This window comes from Vipera ursinii, assembly GCF_947247035.1.
Source record: "Vipera ursinii genome assembly, chromosome: 2".
Classification (NCBI taxonomy): Eukaryota; Metazoa; Chordata; class Lepidosauria; order Squamata; family Viperidae; genus Vipera; species Vipera ursinii.
This window is the reverse complement of record NC_139513.1, coordinates 239,492,858-239,510,893: the sequence shown is the minus strand read 5'-3', so window position 1 is coordinate 239,510,893 and position 18,036 is coordinate 239,492,858. Positions and strand designations below refer to the sequence as shown.

The 18,036-nt window shown below is 39.0% G+C and overlaps 1 protein-coding gene across 2 annotated transcripts in view; it reads right to left on the bottom strand.

Annotated features, from left to right (window-relative positions):
* The window catches only part of MARCHF3 (membrane associated ring-CH-type finger 3), a 139,426-nt gene that overhangs the window by 19,475 nt on the left and 101,915 nt on the right, over positions 1-18,036 (bottom strand). For both annotated transcript variants that reach the window (XM_083354535.1, XM_083354534.1), the window contains 2 exons: positions 16,055-16,298; positions 11,491-11,695 (listed from right to left, as the gene is read on the bottom strand). In XM_083354535.1, coding sequence (XP_083210661.1) covers positions 11,491-11,695; positions 16,055-16,242 — 393 coding nt within the window. In that variant the 5' untranslated portion in view covers positions 16,243-16,298. The remainder of the gene's footprint in view (positions 1-11,490; positions 11,696-16,054; positions 16,299-18,036) is intronic.

The following is an 18,036-nucleotide window of genomic DNA, read 5'->3' as shown; positions in this document are numbered from 1 at the left end:
TCAGCAATAGCTGTTTGGACTCTTTCTCTATAATCTGTTTCTGATAATGCACACAATTCACGATTCAGAAGGATCACTTCTAAGCATGTGGAATAGGATACACTTTAATAGTATTGATGCATTCATTTGTTGACATGAGCATATGTATAGCTTTGTTTTGCAAAGATATACTGATGGCTGTTGAGTACATCCACTTATTCAGCCTTTTGATTTTTTTTTAACTGAAAACCTTACTGGAAATGTTTAATGTTCTTAGCAAGATTTTTTAAAAAACCAACCAAACCTCCCTCCCCCAAATACAGTTATCACAGTGATGAAGAATACCTTCCATGCTACGATTCATGATATCCAACAAAAGAGGTCCATTCAACATTGCGCCAGGTCACTTAACATCTTTATTAACTTAACTTGCTTTAGAAGACTACTCTAAAAGATCTATTCTATCTACTGGTCCAGAGCCCATGCATATACCTAGCTGTCACTGAGCTGGATTTAGAGTTAGTAATGCTTGGAAGAAGACCTACTCATATTAAATTACATACCACCGACTCTAGTGAGTATAATTTTAGATCCAAAACATTTGCACTGGACATTTTCATTTTACATATACGTTATGCTCTATCTCTAATTGACATATTTTTAAAAAGATAATTTCTGTATAAAAACATTGCATGCCAAAATAAATCATTTTTTGACTTAATGTGATGGTCTGGCTCAAACAACACGCTGATGCAATGACTGGGGTCCTAGTTTTTTTTGAACCACAGCGATCCAATCCTCCATCAGTTTCATCTAGCTTACAGTGAGAACCCAGCCACAACTTTCAGTCAGTTTGATTTGTGATGTTTATTCTGTTGTAATACCTCTCAGTGCTCTCGTTTCTTTTCTCTGGAATAAGTTTTTAAAATAAAATAATAAATCTTTCAGCCTAGGCTTCAACTACCTCAGGAGAGTATAATGAAGTTATTTCCTCTTTGGTTGCAACAGGCTCTATTTCCAGTTCTAGTACATTTTAGCTCTTAAAACCAATGGGCCATTTCATTTTTTTTTTTATTACATGCCTAAAATCCTTTTCCTTCAGCCCTGACAGTGATCTCTTGAACTGTGTCAAAGAGTGTCAAGCCTCCGATTGCAGTAACAGGATCCTAACCTTCTGCCTCAGTGAATGGCAGTAGGTTAAGGTGCACAAAATTAATCTCAAAGGAAGCAGGGAAAAAGTTCAAAGCTCAATATGGGAAAACAGTCAAGCGATGTTCATATTTCAGTATAACCAACTGCAGAAAATGTTCACAGAGCAGGAAAGCTCCTCTTAATACTGGCCGAGACTAGTAAAAGAATAATAGAGCCTTTCTGACACACTGCAAGAACCTTGGTCAAAACGATGTAAGCCTTAGGTTCTGCATGAATATCACCGTACTTCTTTAGGATTATTATTTTGCCTTGTTTAAAACATTACACAGATTTGTAATGGCATTCTCATTTTTTTTTAAAAAAAATATTAAATGCCATTTAATGCTCCAGTAATTCTGGGAGAAATTGTGGCTCCTCATATGCCAGTAGGTTAGAAGTCCTAGCATCTTTCTGCATGCATCTTACAAATGGGCAAGCTAGAGTTTCATAGAAGCTGCAGCAGGTGAGGCATGTTGATGCCAGAATAGTGTGGCCTTTTTGAAAGGCCTCCAAAACTCATTCCAATATCGTATACACAATTATCAAATAATGATCTAACACGAACCAACTTGGCGACTAGATTCACGCTCAACTAACATGATTTGTTCAGTTCTGCATTAGCATATAGTAGGAACTAGATTTGTAGCTAATAAATCACTTGGTTTAATTATTGTTTTGTATCCATTGTTCAATGCAATATGCAAATCCAGCCATTGACAAATTCTGCGTAGGTCTGTTAACCCTAGAATATACAGTTTTCAAATCATCATCATCATATATATTAAATGTGTATGCCACCCTATTCTGAACAACTTGGGACAGCTCACAACAATAAAAGATTCACAATAAAATCAATAAAAATGAAGGTAAAGATAAAAGACGGCAAGCCCAAAAGATGAATTAAGTGATCTCACTCTTCCTTGCCAAAGGCCTGGGTGAAGAACCAGGTTTTGATGATTCTTGTAAACCAGGGCTTTTCACCCTTTCCACCAATTGTACCACTTTTAGGATATAGTAATATTTGAGTACCACCAGTCGCCTAGCAAGGTGTCAAAAACTTGATGACCAAAAAAAAAAAAAAAAGGAAAAAAGTACAGGTAGTCCTCGACTTACAACAGTTCGCTTAGTGACTGTTCAAAGTTACAAAGGCACTGAAAAAAGCGACTTATGACCATTTTTCACACTTATGACCGTTGCAGCATCCCCAGGGTCAATCTACATTTGGATGCTTGGCAACTGATTCATATTTATGATGGTATCCCAGGATCATGTGATCCCCTTTTGCAACCTTCTGATAAACAAAGTCAATGGAGAAACCAGATTCACTCCTCCTTTTATATTCTCTCTTCTCTTCTCCCTTCTTTTATATCCTCTTTTCTCTCCCCCCTTCTTTCACATTCTCTCCTCTCCCTTCTTTTATATCCTCTCCTCTCCCCTTTCTTTATCCTCTTTTCTCCCTTCTTTTACATCCTCTCCTCTCCCTTCTTTTATATCCTCTTTTCTCCTTATTTTATATCCTCTTTTCTCTCCCTTCTTTTACATCCTCTCCTCTCCCTTCTTTTATATCCTCTTTTCTCCTTATTTTATATCCTCTTTTCTCTCCCTTCTTTTATATCCTCTCTTCTCTCCCCCCTTATATCCTCTCTTCTCTTCCCTTTTTATATGCTCTTCTCTTCCCTTCTTTTATATCCCGTCTTCCCTTTTTATATCCTCCCTTTTTACATCCTCTTCCCTTCTTTTATATCCTCTCTTATTTTATATCTTTTTCTCTCCCCCCTTCTTATATCCTCTCTTCTCTTCCCTTTTTATATGCTCTTCTTTTCCCTTCTCCCTTTTTACATCCTCTTCCCTTCTTTTATATCCTCTTCTCTCCCTTTTATATCCTCTTTCCTTCTTTTATATCCTCTCTCCCCTTTATATCATCTATTCTCTTCCCTTTTTATATTCTCCTTTCCTTTTATATCCTCTTCTCTCCCTTTTATATCCTCTTCTCTCCCCACTTCTTTTATATCCTCTCTTCTCTCCCCTTCTTTTATATCCTCTCTTCTTTCTCCCCCTTTTATATCCTCTCTTCACTCCCCCCTCCTCCTTTTCTCTTCCGTGCACCTCCAGCTGATTCCTCTCAAGGCTGCGCTTGTCCGTTTCTCTTTTGAAATCCCCTTCTCTTTCCCCTGTTATCTTTTTTTCCCTCTCCCTCTCCCGCCAAAAACTTCTCCTTTTGCAGCCATGTCAAACTGCTGGCCCGTGGGCCGGATGCGTCACGTCGAAACCGCGCCCACCCCATTGCCGGCAATGGGAGAAAAAGTCCCGATACGTCATGAGACATCATGAGTTTGACATGTCTGTATAGCCTCTCCTTCTCTCCTCCCTTTTCCTTTTCTCTTCTGGGTGTGCTGGAAGCACTGATCCTGGGGCTTCTGTCTCGTCCCCATAGTCCTGCAGAAGTGGCTGCTGATCCTGGGGTTTCTGTCTCACCCCCATAGCCCTGCAGAAGTGCATGCCTATCCTGGGCTTCTGCCCAGCCCCCATAGCCCTGCAGAAGTGCCAATCAGCTGTAGCTAGCCCGCCAATCCTGGGGCTTCTGCCGAGCCCCTACAGCCCTGCAGCTCCAGCTGTCTCTCCCTTAGGCTTGTGTGGTGCTGCTGCCACTTCAGCTCATTCCCCTCCCCTGCTACACCTGTCTAGGAAAGTCGCATACCACCTGCCAGGTGCCAAAGTACCACCAGTTGAAAAGCCCTGCCCTAAGCAACAGAGTAAGGGTCATTTGGATATTGGGAGTGGCACTTCATTCCAGAGGGCAGGTGCTGTTTTAGAGAAGTTATGCTTCCAGGGTCCTGAAAGATAACATTGTTTAATTGAAAGAACCCGTAGCTGAAGGATTGAATTAGCCAGGTAGATACTACATTTAGCTCAGGATTCATCGTGATTATTTGGTTTGTGAATTTGCTTTAGATGGCTAAATTCTGCACCTCTTTCAGTTGAAAATAAGGCATGTTGCAGGTTTTATATATACATTTGAAATCTGCTGCTGTTATTGGGATTAAAATAAAACCAGGTAGTTTCTGAATATAACTACATTTTCATAACTAACATTATGAAGGAAGAATGTACTTTCTACTTTTTGCTTAAAAGTTCTGCACCCTGAAGAAAAGATATTCTTTTTATAATGCTCATGAATTCTTATCTATAGCGTTGTAGCCTTTTAATAAGAAAAAGAAATGAAAAAAACTCTAATCTTTCTCAGTAGAACTAGAAAAAAAAATTATATTTTGTTATCATAAGGAGAACAAAATATCATACAAATATGTTACATTGGAATTCACATTTTCCTACATCTGGTTTTACACAATTATATAACAAGCTGCTAAACTCATAACTTTATACTTGGATTATTAAAAAGTAAATAAAATCCAAGGCTAGACTCCAAAATAATGAAGAACCTTTAATAACTCCCCGGTAGGTAAAAAGCCATGCTTTATGCTTGCTTCGACAAATTACACCAGTGTATTTTGTGATAAGATAAAAACCGGGGAGGAAGAAGCCATAAATTAAAGCCTGGCATCCCACCTGTTCTGCAAGGTGAATGAATAATGAAACCAACATATAGTCAACATTGACAATGCCTCTAATCCATATTCTCTGCAAAAAGAAATCCTTATCAGGGCGAAGCAATAGTGAAGCCAGAGTATCAGGAGGTAAATAGATTACAAAGATCCTCTTTTCTGAAAATGAAAGTTACGTTGGATAGAAATGGCTACAGTCCCCATTTTTTATCAATGACTTATACTGCACCACCATCTGAAATTTGGCCTGATAGAATTATGCTGAGAACAAATAGTCATAACCTTTACATAAGCAGCCAACAAGGCAGTTTCAGTTTCTATGCAATTAAGAAAATGTCCGGTTTGAGGAAAAACTGGGCCTTTTGGTTTCTGTTCATTTTTATGAACTGTAAGTTGCTATTTTATAGAGAGTTGTTGCATATACTTCACTTTCATTCGCGTCTTACTTTGTTGCGTGGATGTCAACGCTGCTAACATCGAATGTTATTGCTTGACAAGAGATGAAGAAGTAGCCATTTCATATGTTAAACTTGTGTTTAAGGTTGGGAGGGGGGATGAGTAGGATTGCACCTTCAAGGCCATCTCTCTAACTAAAGAAGATAAGACCTTGGCGGGTTTTCTACGGAAGGGAAACTGATTCTTTAAATTAATTGGAGAATATCAATAATGACAAAATTGGAAAGGTGGAGAATTGTGTTTTAATATATTGTGCAAGGGGCGGAGATTTCAGATTCCAGCTTCGTTTGAACAAGCATCTGCCGGTGTATTAGGCTAATAAAGGACTTTTAAGGTAAACAATGCCTCAGAGTCACTTGAAAAGCCCTTACGTCAGAAACTTGACATCAAGCTCTATAGGAACATTTCCTGAGAGCCTATTCTGGAACATATTAGCAAATCTTTATTTTTGCAGATATTAAACTACTTCAATTAATTCCCAAGTAAGCCTTTATACAAAAAAAAGTACAAACAGTATTGCGAAGTCCCAGAATTTGCCTGTAACTCATTTTCACTTTTGCCTTATTTAAGCATATAACATAAGCAATTTTAACAGGCTACTTTTTTGTCTCTTGAGTTGAAAGAAAATTTCCTCTGTGATCACACAGCAATACCTTTCCAGCTCTGGAAGCATTCGCTTTCCATCTGAGCTCGCCCAGTTACTATTAAGACTCAAGAAATGTCACATTCCATTTGTGCAGGAGAACATTTTCATGGACAGCCAATCAGAAGGTGAAGCTGAAATAAATTACCAGTAAGCTGTACATCTACTCTCACAGCAATCTTGTGTAATTTATCTTGATAAAGAGTTTTCATGAAAAATCATATGCACTGATAATTGGAAATCTTTAACATTTGATTTTTAAAAGATTCCTTACTGTAACTGAGCCTTAAATCATTTGCCACAGCTGTAATTCCAATGTAGCTGCACACTTCAATTGAGAGTTCATACCATAATATAGACTTGGTTAAATACAGCTATAGCTACAGCTGAACAAACAGATCTGTGTGAAAGAGGAATAACTGCAGGCAATAAGATTACCCACCAGCTTCACTATCCCTCATTTGCTACTGCTTTCATCAGCTAGACTAGCCCTGCTCTCACCCATCGCAAGGACCATGGCAAACAAATTATTTTATGAGGGAAAAAAATCCAGGGCTTTTTGATCTGGAAATATTGATGCCACTGATGCATTCTGCTCTAGTGAGTTTATTTCTTTGTTTTGCTGCCTGTCTCACTCTGAAAAGTGCCTCTAGGCTGCTTACAATTAAATGACAAACCATTAGCAATATCCAGCAAAGATCCAAAAAGGGATGGCCCATTTCCAACTGTAAATAACCAGGGGTCTATGACAATTCACCATGGCCAACCTGACATAGCCATCTCGCCACGGCCAACTTGTTGCAGCCAACCCACTGCAGAACAGCTTGCCGTGGGACAGGAGTTACACTAATATCAAAGAAATGGTGGAATAGAATAATTAAAGAACGGATGCAAAAAGAGGGACAGAATGACATGTGAATGACAAAAAATTAAATATTTTTTTATTTATTTTAAATGATTAAATTGAATTGTTAAATTGTCCTATAGCAAGATGCAACGTGTTGTCCCATTCCGAATAGCCATTCCTGGCAGTGGTATCCGTAATGCTAAAATGACACATGCATGTAGTTTAAAAATTCCATGACTATGTACTTGTCAAAAGTGTCCGATAGACGTATGAAGGTTGCAGCATTTCTCTGATTTACATCATCAGGCATATACTGTTATTTCCTTGCTTCCTTTCCCCTCTGGATGCCTATGATTTCTAGAAAATCTGGTATGTCATCAAGCATTTTTTTTAATCTGTCAAATCCTGTTTTTGTAAGAAGCCTAAGCATTATATTCCTCTTATCATTAAATGGTGAAAGCATACAGACCTCCCTCTGAATCTTACTTGCCATGAAAGGGTAGTCCTCGCTTAACAACCATTCAAAGTTATGATGGAAACACGCCCCCCCCCAAAGTTAATTATAACCTGTCCACAAAGTTAGGGCTGCTACACTCCTCTGCCCCCGACTGAATTTTCGATGCTTGACAACCAGCTTGCATTTACAATTTGTTGTAGTGTCCCATGGTCATTTGTGCCTTTTTTGCTGGTTTCTGGCAAAAACACCCATTAAGAAAAATGAATTTGCCTAATGACCAGGTGGTAATGCTTAACTGCGGTGGCTTGCTTTACAACAAGCCTTGTTGTTGTTGTTAGCTGCGAAGTTGTGTCCGACTCATCGCAACCCTATGGACAACGTTCCTCCAGGCCTTCCTGTCCTCTACCATCTTCTGGAGTCCATTTCAGCTCACGCCTACTGCTTCAGTGACTCCATCCAGCCACCTCATTCTCTGTCGTCCCCTTCTTCTATTGCCCTCAACCTTTCCCAGCATTAGGTTCTTCTCCAGTGAGTCCTTCCTTCTCATTAGGTGGCCAAAGTATTTGAGTTTTAGCTTCAGGATCTGGCCTTCTAAAGAGCAGTCAGGGTTGATCTCCTCTAGGACTGACCGGTTTGATCGCCTTGCAGTCCAAGGGACTCGCAGGAGTCTTCTCCAGCACCAGAGTTCAAAGGCCTCAATTCTTTGGCGCTCAGCCTTTTTTATGGTCCAGCTTTCACTGCCATACATTGCAACTGGGAAAACCATGGCCTTGACTATACGCACTTTTGTTGACAGGGTGATGTCTCTGCTTTTTAGTGTGCTGTCTAGATTTGCCATGGCTTTCCTTCCGAGGAGCAAGCGTCTTTTAATTTCTTGGCTACAGTCCCCATCTGCAGTGATCTTGGAGCCCAGGAAAATAAAATCTGTCACTACCTCATTTCTTCCCCATCATTTGCCAGGAATTGTGAGGGCCGGATGCCATGATCTTGGTTTTCTTAATGTTAAGTCTTAAGACCCCCTTAATCATTCCTGGCAAGGGAGAAAGAAAATCAAGAGTCATTTTATACCAGTGGAACTTGAAATGGGTACTACTCTCTCTCTTTCTGGAGTACAGTGGACAACCACCTGAACAAACTATCCCGGAATACTAAAGAAAATACATGAACCTTTATGAATTGAAAAGACTCAAGAGTTGACCTGAAAGAAAGAGGTGTTTTGTGGTGGTCATTGATTTCCTCCTAAGATGAGCTGAGACAGCTACGTCCAGACATAAAATAGCTGCCCAGAATTGCTATGATGTGATAGGTTGCCATAGAAACCTAATTGAATTAATTAAATAAATGCTATATGAATAGTCTTCTATGTGCCCATTATGAGAATGCAATGAAGAAGTTACCAATACTAAACCTATCAATGTGAGCTCTTTTCTCTTGATTCTGGATCAGTGACAGAGCCAAGAAAAAATTGAAAGAATATTCGGACATTATAAGGATTTGGAAAGGAAGGTCAAGGAAATTGGAGTACAGGCAGTGTTTCCATCAATCAGTTTCTTTTCATTACTCAGTTTTAATTATCCATTGAAGCTCATGGAGCAAGAAGAGAAAACAGGATTCTAGAAGTAAACAAATGGCTACGCAAACAGAAGGGTTGGATTCTATGACAGTAGCCTGTGCAACCCTCATGGAGATTGATGGATAACTGGGAAGTGTTTTGCCGGTGTTTTGAACACTTTAATCAGGAAGGTATTAGAAAAAATAAAAGCGAACTGGGGTGATAAAAGTCTAGAATTGAATATCTAACCAAGGACAGGGTCAAGAAAGCAAAATACAAAATGAAAAGCAGGATGCTGGGAGCTTCTAAGGACAAGACTGCAGAGATACCAGTAGGTGGTACTCAAAGCCTCCTATATTTTAGCATCAATGTAAAAAATATGGGAATAAAAAGGGAAAACCAGAGTTCTTAATTTAGGAAGACAAATGTAATGAGATAAGCATCATTGAGACTTGCTGAGATGATACTCATGACTGGCATATAGCTCTGGAAGTACATGTATAGGAAATAAAAGAAGAGGACCAAAGAAAACAGAAGATGGCATCCAGAAACTACTAATTCTGCCACAAAAGCTATCACAGTCAGAATGAGCTGAGGCTTGCAAGAGATACCAAATCCAACAAACAGAGCATTCTTTGGTTATGTTATCAAGTGTGGATCCATTGCTAAGAGACAGTGTTGAAATGTGTAGATGATGGCAAGAAGCAGAACTTCCTAAATCCCATTTTATATCTGCCTTCTTCAAGAAGGAAAATAGAGCTCTAGGTAGTGATTTTATGCCACTGGGGGAACAAGGAACTACAGCTTTGAATACAGAAGGAGAGAATAATAAAGAAGTACCTAATGTAAATGAATTTGTCTCCAGAGCCATATGGATTATATCCTGGGGTAATTAAATAATTAGCAGAATTGATCGTAGAACTGTTCTCAGTAATCTTTGAAAACTTCATGTCTATACTGAGCAAAGTCCTTGAACAGATTATCAAGCAACATGTTTGTGAGAGCTTGAATTGGCATGCTACAATTAAACAGGAGTCAATATAGTTTATCAAAATCAATGTCTGACTAATATTACCCCCTTCAGTAGACTTTCTAATTTAATAACTCATAGAAAGGCCACAGACATAGTATACCTGGACCTCAATAGAACCTTCATCAGCTAGTCATCAGTGAGTAAAACATGAAGTAGATGATATCATTGTTAGATGAACTCATAGTTACCTGAATGAGTTCATCATTAATAGCATCACTTCAGATGGTAAGTATTGAGTGGCTGTAATTTATATGATGGAAGGTAATAGTTAGAAATGTAAAGTTCCGTATCTGGGTAACAAAAATGTAGGGCAGAATATTATATGGAAAGACACTTGCCTGACAGGAGTACATGTGAAAGCGATCTGGGTGTCCTGGTCAAGCAGAAATTAAATGCGAGTGAGAGCGGAATTTAACTGCTAAAAAGGCAAATGCTATCTTAGGATATAATAATAGAAGCAAAGAGTCCAGGAAGTAAGTATTACACAGGATGTAACTGTTCCACTCTACTCTGCCCTGGTCAGAATCTATTTGAAATGCTGCATATGGGTCTGGGCACCAGAGTTTAAAAAATGGACAAAATGGAACAAGTTCAGAAAGGAACCACAACAGCAAAGAATTATGAAAAGCAGTTAAAAAAACCTAGATATGTTTAAACCTGCAAAAAAGACAATGAAGGGGTGATATAGCAATTTTCAAACATCTAAAGGACTGTCACACTGGAGTGAACATTCTCTTTTGCCCCAATCAGTTAAAAATATAAAGAAGGAAACTCAGGTTAGGCATCAGGGGGACCTTTCTGAATGAATGACAGGCTGCTATATGAGGCAGTGAGTTCTGCTTCACTAAGCTCTCAAAAAGATGGCGGATGTCAGAGATGATCGGATGGCTCCTGCACTAAGTGAAGAGTTTGCCTAGAGTCCCTTCAGCTCTATGATTCTGAACAGTGAAATAATATTGGCTGAAACAAAATAAAATACATAGTTCTATCTTGTCAGCTTCACAACTATTTTTTTACAACTTGTGGAAAAATATTTTATTCAGAATTCTCACAATCCACTGCTTCACGTTGATTTTTAAGTGACCTATAATATATTGTCTTTCAAAAGAAAACAAAAAGCTTTTAGTGCAGCAGTCAAGTGAGTATATTGTCATTACATATACAGCTCAATTTATTTAAATCACTTATTTAAATTACTGCAGCTTGGAATGAACAAATAGAATAAAACAACTGGCTTATATGACATTGTTTGGCAACAAAGAGATGCAACAAAAATATTTAAAATGTAACACACACACACACACATCATTTGTCTATTCAATGGATTTTAAAAGTGATTTCTTACTATATATTTATAATATACACTAATATTTCTCTTGATGTGGTATAAATTTATTTCCTTTCAAAATGCCTACACTGAATCAAAGAATATTACATATATCCTACATATTTTCTGCTATAGTTTAATAAAGGTACATAAAACCCAAGGCATCTATTCCACTTTAATCACTTGTGGGCTTGGCTAAAAATTGGAAGGATTCATAACTGAATTTTTACTTGTATTTTTTACATAACTCATTTTTTTATTTGTTCAACTACTCCGAGTCATTTAGACAGTGAGATAGGCAGTGTATACATTTGATTAATAAATAATATTCTCTTGTTGTCTTTCTGCTCCTCTTCTCCGACCCTAAACTCTCCAGATTTTCCTTTGCTTGCGGTACAGTATAAAAAAAATCCATAATTAAAAGCTTCTCTCACTTACTGACCTCAACCAATGGTCTTGGTTTGCGCTCTACTGTAAACTTGAAGTGGCAAAGTTCACAGTAATTAGTATTTGAAGATGACAGCCAGTGTTCCAGGCAGCTACGATGAATAGTCCCCAAGGTTCCAGTACATTCACAAGGAGAAAGCAGGTCTTCTTGACTGCTGCCTTCGTGGCAAATCCTGCACATTGGTCGGTCATTGAAAGGACTGCAAAAAAGAAGGATTAGGTTGGTGCAGGAATCCTAAACTGAAGGCACATCAAGGTTATTTGATTATTTCAAGGTTAATTGTACTGTATACAGTTGACCCTAAGAGCCTAATTCATTGCTGTGCACAATCCCTTTCCAACTACCTACAATGTAATCTTATCATAGTAGAAGAATTAATAAGGCAGCACCATTCTTTAAGAACATTCAGTCAAGTCATATAAAGAAGCAAACCTTAAATTCTATTAGTTAATGTGATCTGGGCAACATTCATTACTGCTCCCAAATGAGCCACCATGTATGTGGTATATTGTGGATTGAGTAAGTGAGACAGAGAGAGAGGGAGGGAGGGAGGGAGGGAGAGATGTTCCTTGATTCTCTAACACATTTGCACCACTATCGTCTTTCCAATGACAATAACAGCACCTTGGAATCTAGCCAAACCGAGAAAAGGTCTTTCATCAGTCTACCAAATGTTCTACTTTGTCCCTGTTCCCCATTCCCCTTCCTGAGTTTTCAGTATTCTCTGCATTTTCTTCTCTTTTGCAGCCTCTTTAAAATTCCTGTCTGCCATTTCCTCTGGATTATAAACCAGAACCGAATCACAATTTGTAACTGTAGTTTCATTCAGAACTTAAACCAAGTTTTTTTGAATGAAATGTTATGGGAAATTGCTTTAACACATACCAGAAGTACTGTGTTAAGATACAGAGGAGAAATGAAGGTAGAGGAGAGAACAGACTGCAAAAATTCTGTCTCAAAATTTATTAGGGCGCATGACTCCCAGAAATCCAAAATAATAAAGAAAACTTGACACATAACTAAACTAAACTAAAAGTATACCTTATCAAACTAAAATTGTTAATATTTGGAATGAGCCAACTTTGAATATAGTGGCTGTGTATTATACTGCTATTTATTACACAGTGCGACCCAAACGATAAAAAAAATCAAAAATATGTGTGATATTTTAGAGATGCAATTGTAGGAATAAGCCCCATCTGCGGGATGTAGGCAGCACACAAAACCACACACCTTCTGATCCATGGAAAAACCTCTCTCCATGGAACTTGTCCCTGGTGTCCAAAAGGTTGGGGATCTCTGGCTTAAATTGAAATAGATCACCACAAAAGAAAATGCTAAGTAAAGATTTCTTGAGAATGAAGCTCTTTTCTTCTATACTGTAACAGTTTTTTCTTGGAAACCAGCTGCTGATTTTAAAGCATAATAGTTAATTGATTAGTTGTAGCTATTCATTCTCACACTTATTTTTCACAATCTCTTTTCTTCCCTCTCTAGAGCACATTTACTGTATATGCAAGCTCAAGATTTGTTTGCTTGAACGGATGAAGTATTTTCAATCTGTTTTTCATTTCTTCATCCACTGCGATTGGTTTTATTTAAGAAAAATCTATTAAAATTACCAGAAATACCCAAAACATACATTTCAAGTAAAATCTAATTCTGGCTCCTTTGAAATGGTATTAAATATCCTCTCTGATGTATATGCAGCTTTACTGCTTCTTCAGGTATGACGTGCAGAGTATCCATGTGCATGTTCTAGGCCAGAGGTAGGCAACCTTGGCTCTTTTATGACTCATGGACTTCAACTCCCAGAATTCCTGAGTCAGGCTGACTCAGGAATTCTGGGAGTTGAAGTCCACGAGTCATAAAAGAGCCAAGATTGCCTACCCCTGCTCTAGGCAGAGGTTCTATGGATGTTAGGTTTAATTTGCTGCTCTACATAGTCACTCTATTTTCTCCTCATGTTAGTTTCACACTATAGTTATCATGGTGGGCTGGCTCAACTACTGTATCTCCCTTCTCTTTTTCCAATATGCATGACTTAGGACATCTCTTTTTCCATGTGGCACCAGTTTCTCTGAGAATTTGAGCAAAGTCTTTGCTGGGACAAGGGTATCTTCTCTAGAACTTGGGGATAACAAAGAAAGAACACGATAGGAGGCGCAAAGTTGACAACCAGAAGCAAAAACCTGAGACCAAATATTTGGTGCAGGCGCCCTTCACATCCAAAGGTGAAAAATGAGCAGCACAAAATCTGCTACTACATAAAGACAGGTGAGATTTTACATCTTGGGGCTGCTATAAATAGCAGGCTTGCTTCGAGATTCTGTAATAGCCGATTGTCTCATTATTTCACTTTTGTTTGTAAAAGTGATTTTTACAAAAGCCTTTCTTCCATTGCTAGCTTAGGAGTGCTGAGTAAGTTTCTTCAGAGAGATGTACTGCTGTCTCTTGGGTAAAAGTCCTGTGTTTAAAGGAAACAGTGTTGTTCTGCCCTTATTTTTGGAGGACCCCAAAGTATATTTTGTGGAAAGCCACAAGAACAGTTTCCACTCTTAGGATTTTTCAGTATTTTTACATATGATGTGACAGGCTGTTTTTCCAGGTCCTTAGGTAAGATCTCCAAAAGAAAATAAAATGGAAGAAGATAGCTGTAGGGGGTTTGTGGTACAATGCACATAGAACATTAACTTACACAGAATAAACCTATTGCCCATTATCACCTGCAACTGTTGTTCAAGTTCTTCTTTAGGAAAAGAAACTTGGGACTTTATTCCTTAGCCTATTTATTTAAGTTTAAAATTCTTTCTTCCAAGTTAAATTATTAACATTGATTTGAGTATTTTATAAGTGAAGACTGGCCTGTTTTGTTCCATTGGCTTTCCTTATAAAATAACCGAAGCATAATATAATTGATTTGACCCTCCCTATAGCAAGACAATCAAACTGTGATATTTCTGTTTCAATGTATTTATTCTTTCCTTAAACGTGATCGTAGGTATTCTCAATGACTGGTTTATTCATAATCTCAAAATTATTCAAATATTTACAATTTGATACTGTACCACCTATCTTAATACTCCCATTTTTAGGCAGTACAATACAGAATTGCTTTCCCTAATGTGGGAATCCAGGCATAGCATTATACAAGTATACAAGCCGGGAAGAGATGGTATTCTTGGTGAAGCATTGGGATTAGATGCTTAATATCCCTCTCAACTATGTATTAGAGTGTCCTTCCTTTAAATCTCTGCCCCTCAGCCCTAACGTATCTCACAGAGCAGTTCTGGCAGGATTGAACAGAATCCTACGAGTGCTGCTTTTTAAGAACAAGAAGAAACCAACACAAAAACAAATGCACAAATTTCAGAAACTGACTGTTAGAAAAGGTGTTTATTCTAAAACAGATCTATCATGGTAACCTGCAATTGAAACTTTAGCTTTTTATATAAGTGACTTAAACTTTCTTCAGAAACTTCCCATAATCTGCTTTGTAAAGAAAAAGCACATCAAAAAAGTTATGTGTATTTTATTAACATAGTTTACATCACACAGCTGTGCTAAGGTAAGATTCTTTTTCTAAGAATCCAATATGGTTTTCCAGTGTCAAATTGGCGAATGGTATAATAGGTAATATATATATGCCATGATGCATTTAACAATTAGTGTTTGTGAGAGAGTATCTATGCATTAAAGTTAACTTAAAGAATAAAGACCTATTAATGACTCAACAACATTAAAGGAAAATAAATAAGCCAGTTTCCCCCAATCTGGAATCTTTCAGATGTACTGTATTACAATGCCCATCAGTCCCAGCCAGCATGCACAGCCCCATAAATTAACAGTAATATGACTTCCAGCTGTCCGACTTATTCATGAAGCACATTTGAGAAAAACCATGCAGCCAGTGATTATTGTGTCAAATAGTTAAGAGACTCCATGGCTGTAGAAATGTAAGCCAGACATGAAAGAGTGGAAAAAAAGAGAAGCAGCAGCTCCATAACACTCTGACACTGGATGAGAGAAAACCTAAAAAATCTTCTTCTATCAATCATTCACACAGAAGCACACAGTTTGCAATGAGCAGCATGCACAAGTCAGCAGGATGTCGCTTCTAAAGTTGTCTTTTCCAAATCGGAAGGATTTATTGCATCTTATTCACTTTGCAGCCCGTGTCTCCCAGCTATTTCATCACCTCTTCCTGCACCGAACAAGAATGAGCAAGTTTACGCATTAGAGATATTCACAAAGTTATTGTCAGCTTACAAAATTCATTCTGAATTCAAAAGAGGAACGCTTTAAGAGTGCAAGTTGTGTGTGGAGTCTGCTCAGAGTGCCTCACGGAAACAGGAGCATGCAGAACAGTAGCCTCTAATCTAACCACGACAAAAAAAAGGACAGTGCTTAGTCTGGCCTTAAAAATAAAGTCCCAAGTAGGACTACAGGAGCTCAGATCTCACAACCACATCCCCTCCGTTCTTTGCCCTTACTCCTCCAGCACCGCTGAATGGGCAACCAGACATGTCTTGGGTTTGCTACAACTAACTGACCGTACCTCTGAGTGGCAAGAGTCCGTACTACAGTTGATAGCAGCTGTCCGTCCTTGGCTGAAACTTGCATGACATACTGCGGCTGTCCATTCACAAGGCTGCTACAGTCCTCCACAGTCTTTACCACAGGAGTGGCTGGGCTGGTGCAGTCTGGTAAGACTTCGGGCAGGTGACTGCAGCGGCTGGTTGTCATGGTAACAGACAGCAATTACTCTGCTAATGGCTTCCACATTCATACAGGATTTCCATCTAGGAAAAAAGATTAGAAAACCATTTACTGAAGAGCAGGCTGCAAAGACTGAATACAGACCACCTGCATCTTTATTCATTAATATTCAACAGAACTCAAAACAGCGTCATTTCTTGTTAGGTTTTTTTTTTTGGTAAAGCACAAAAGGGGAAAAGCAAAGATTGATAACAATGCAGAGAGCACCGCGATGTACAATGCTGCCTTATTGATTTTCTAGGAAAATGAGTGATTTCCCCCCCCCTCTCTTTAGGAAAAAAAAACTCATGTTCCTACTATTGGCGGGGGATGGGAAGCTTTGAAATGTGGGCTTGAGAATTTGTATCTCTATGAAGCAAACGTACATGTTTATTTCTTTAATGTTTCTCCACAATCATCAGAGCCTTGATAATAAATGGAAAGTCTCTTCGTGCTTCCCCTTCCTCTCCACTTGTCTACCACCACAAAATACTTCTTGCTTGTTGCACAGGGCAAAACAGATTTTGCTTTTGATCTCGTCAATTCTACACAAGACTCTCCTCAAAAAGTTATGCCTATCAGGAGAAAGAGGGCAAGAAACTTAGAATCTCTCTCAGGAAACCATCCATTATTGTAAAGTGCATTACATCATCAAGCAATGGAGCAAAACAGCAAAATTAACGTTTAATGAGGGAAGGGCTGTTGACCACCTCAAAGTAACCTGCATGCAAGAATAATACATGTTGCAAGTTAAAAGTGAGGAGGGGGAAAAAACCAGTTGTGTATGGGATCAGCTTTTATACATAAACAAGCTCCCAGAAGAATAATATGTAAATATGTGAACAAATTTATCAAGAAAATTCTATTCTCACTCTCAGTCAAGGTATTAGTGAGGGTGTTACAGTTTCTCGAGATCTTAACAGAGCTAAGTGTAAGACAAGAATTGTGCTTATTACTATTTGCGCAAACAGTGAAAAAGAAAACCCAGGGGTATTCTTATTTTTTATTTTTCAATAATTTCATTTGTTTTAAAAATGGTACATGTCACAGCCTGCCATACGTGGCAGTCAGTATAAAATGGAACAGTTTTCACAGTCTTCCTTCACAGATCAGTGCAATATCTTACTGTAATAGTTCCCCAAATATAAAAAAGAAAGTTGAATGAGGTGGCGGGGAGGGCAAAAGGAGTCTTTTGGTGGGGGGGGGGGGCTTTGGTAAAAATGTGACCTCCTATGATCAAATGCACATGCAGTCCACTAACCATTTGTCAGCCCGGGCCTGCGATGGGTCCCGGCAGGATGGGGATGGGGTTGGGGGCCTCTGGTTTTTCTAGCAGCGGGGTGAGGTTTCAAATCCCCACGACGATTGGGAACGGCAGCAGGCGGTTACACGGAGGGCCACTTCAACTTTTGGGAGTACGCCCCTATTGTTTCCAAGCGGAGGTGCGCTCCGACCCTCCGGTCAGGACCCGTTTATCCAGGAGTGAGGGGGATCAGGCCCCTGAGTTCAGGCTTGTGTATTTTAATGCCAGGTCCGTTGTGAATAAGGCTCCCCTCATTCGGGATCTGATCGAGGAGGAATGCGCGGACCTGGCATGCATTACGGAAACCTGGTTGGGCCCAGAGGGGGGTGTTCCTCTGAACTTTGCCCTCCAGGTTTCCATGTGCTCCACCGGCCTTGGGCTCAGGACAGGGGCGGGGGGTGGCGGTGGTTATACGGGAGACCTTATGTCCGCGGGAGACCACTGTCGTACAGATAGTTGGGTGTGAGTCACTCCTCCTG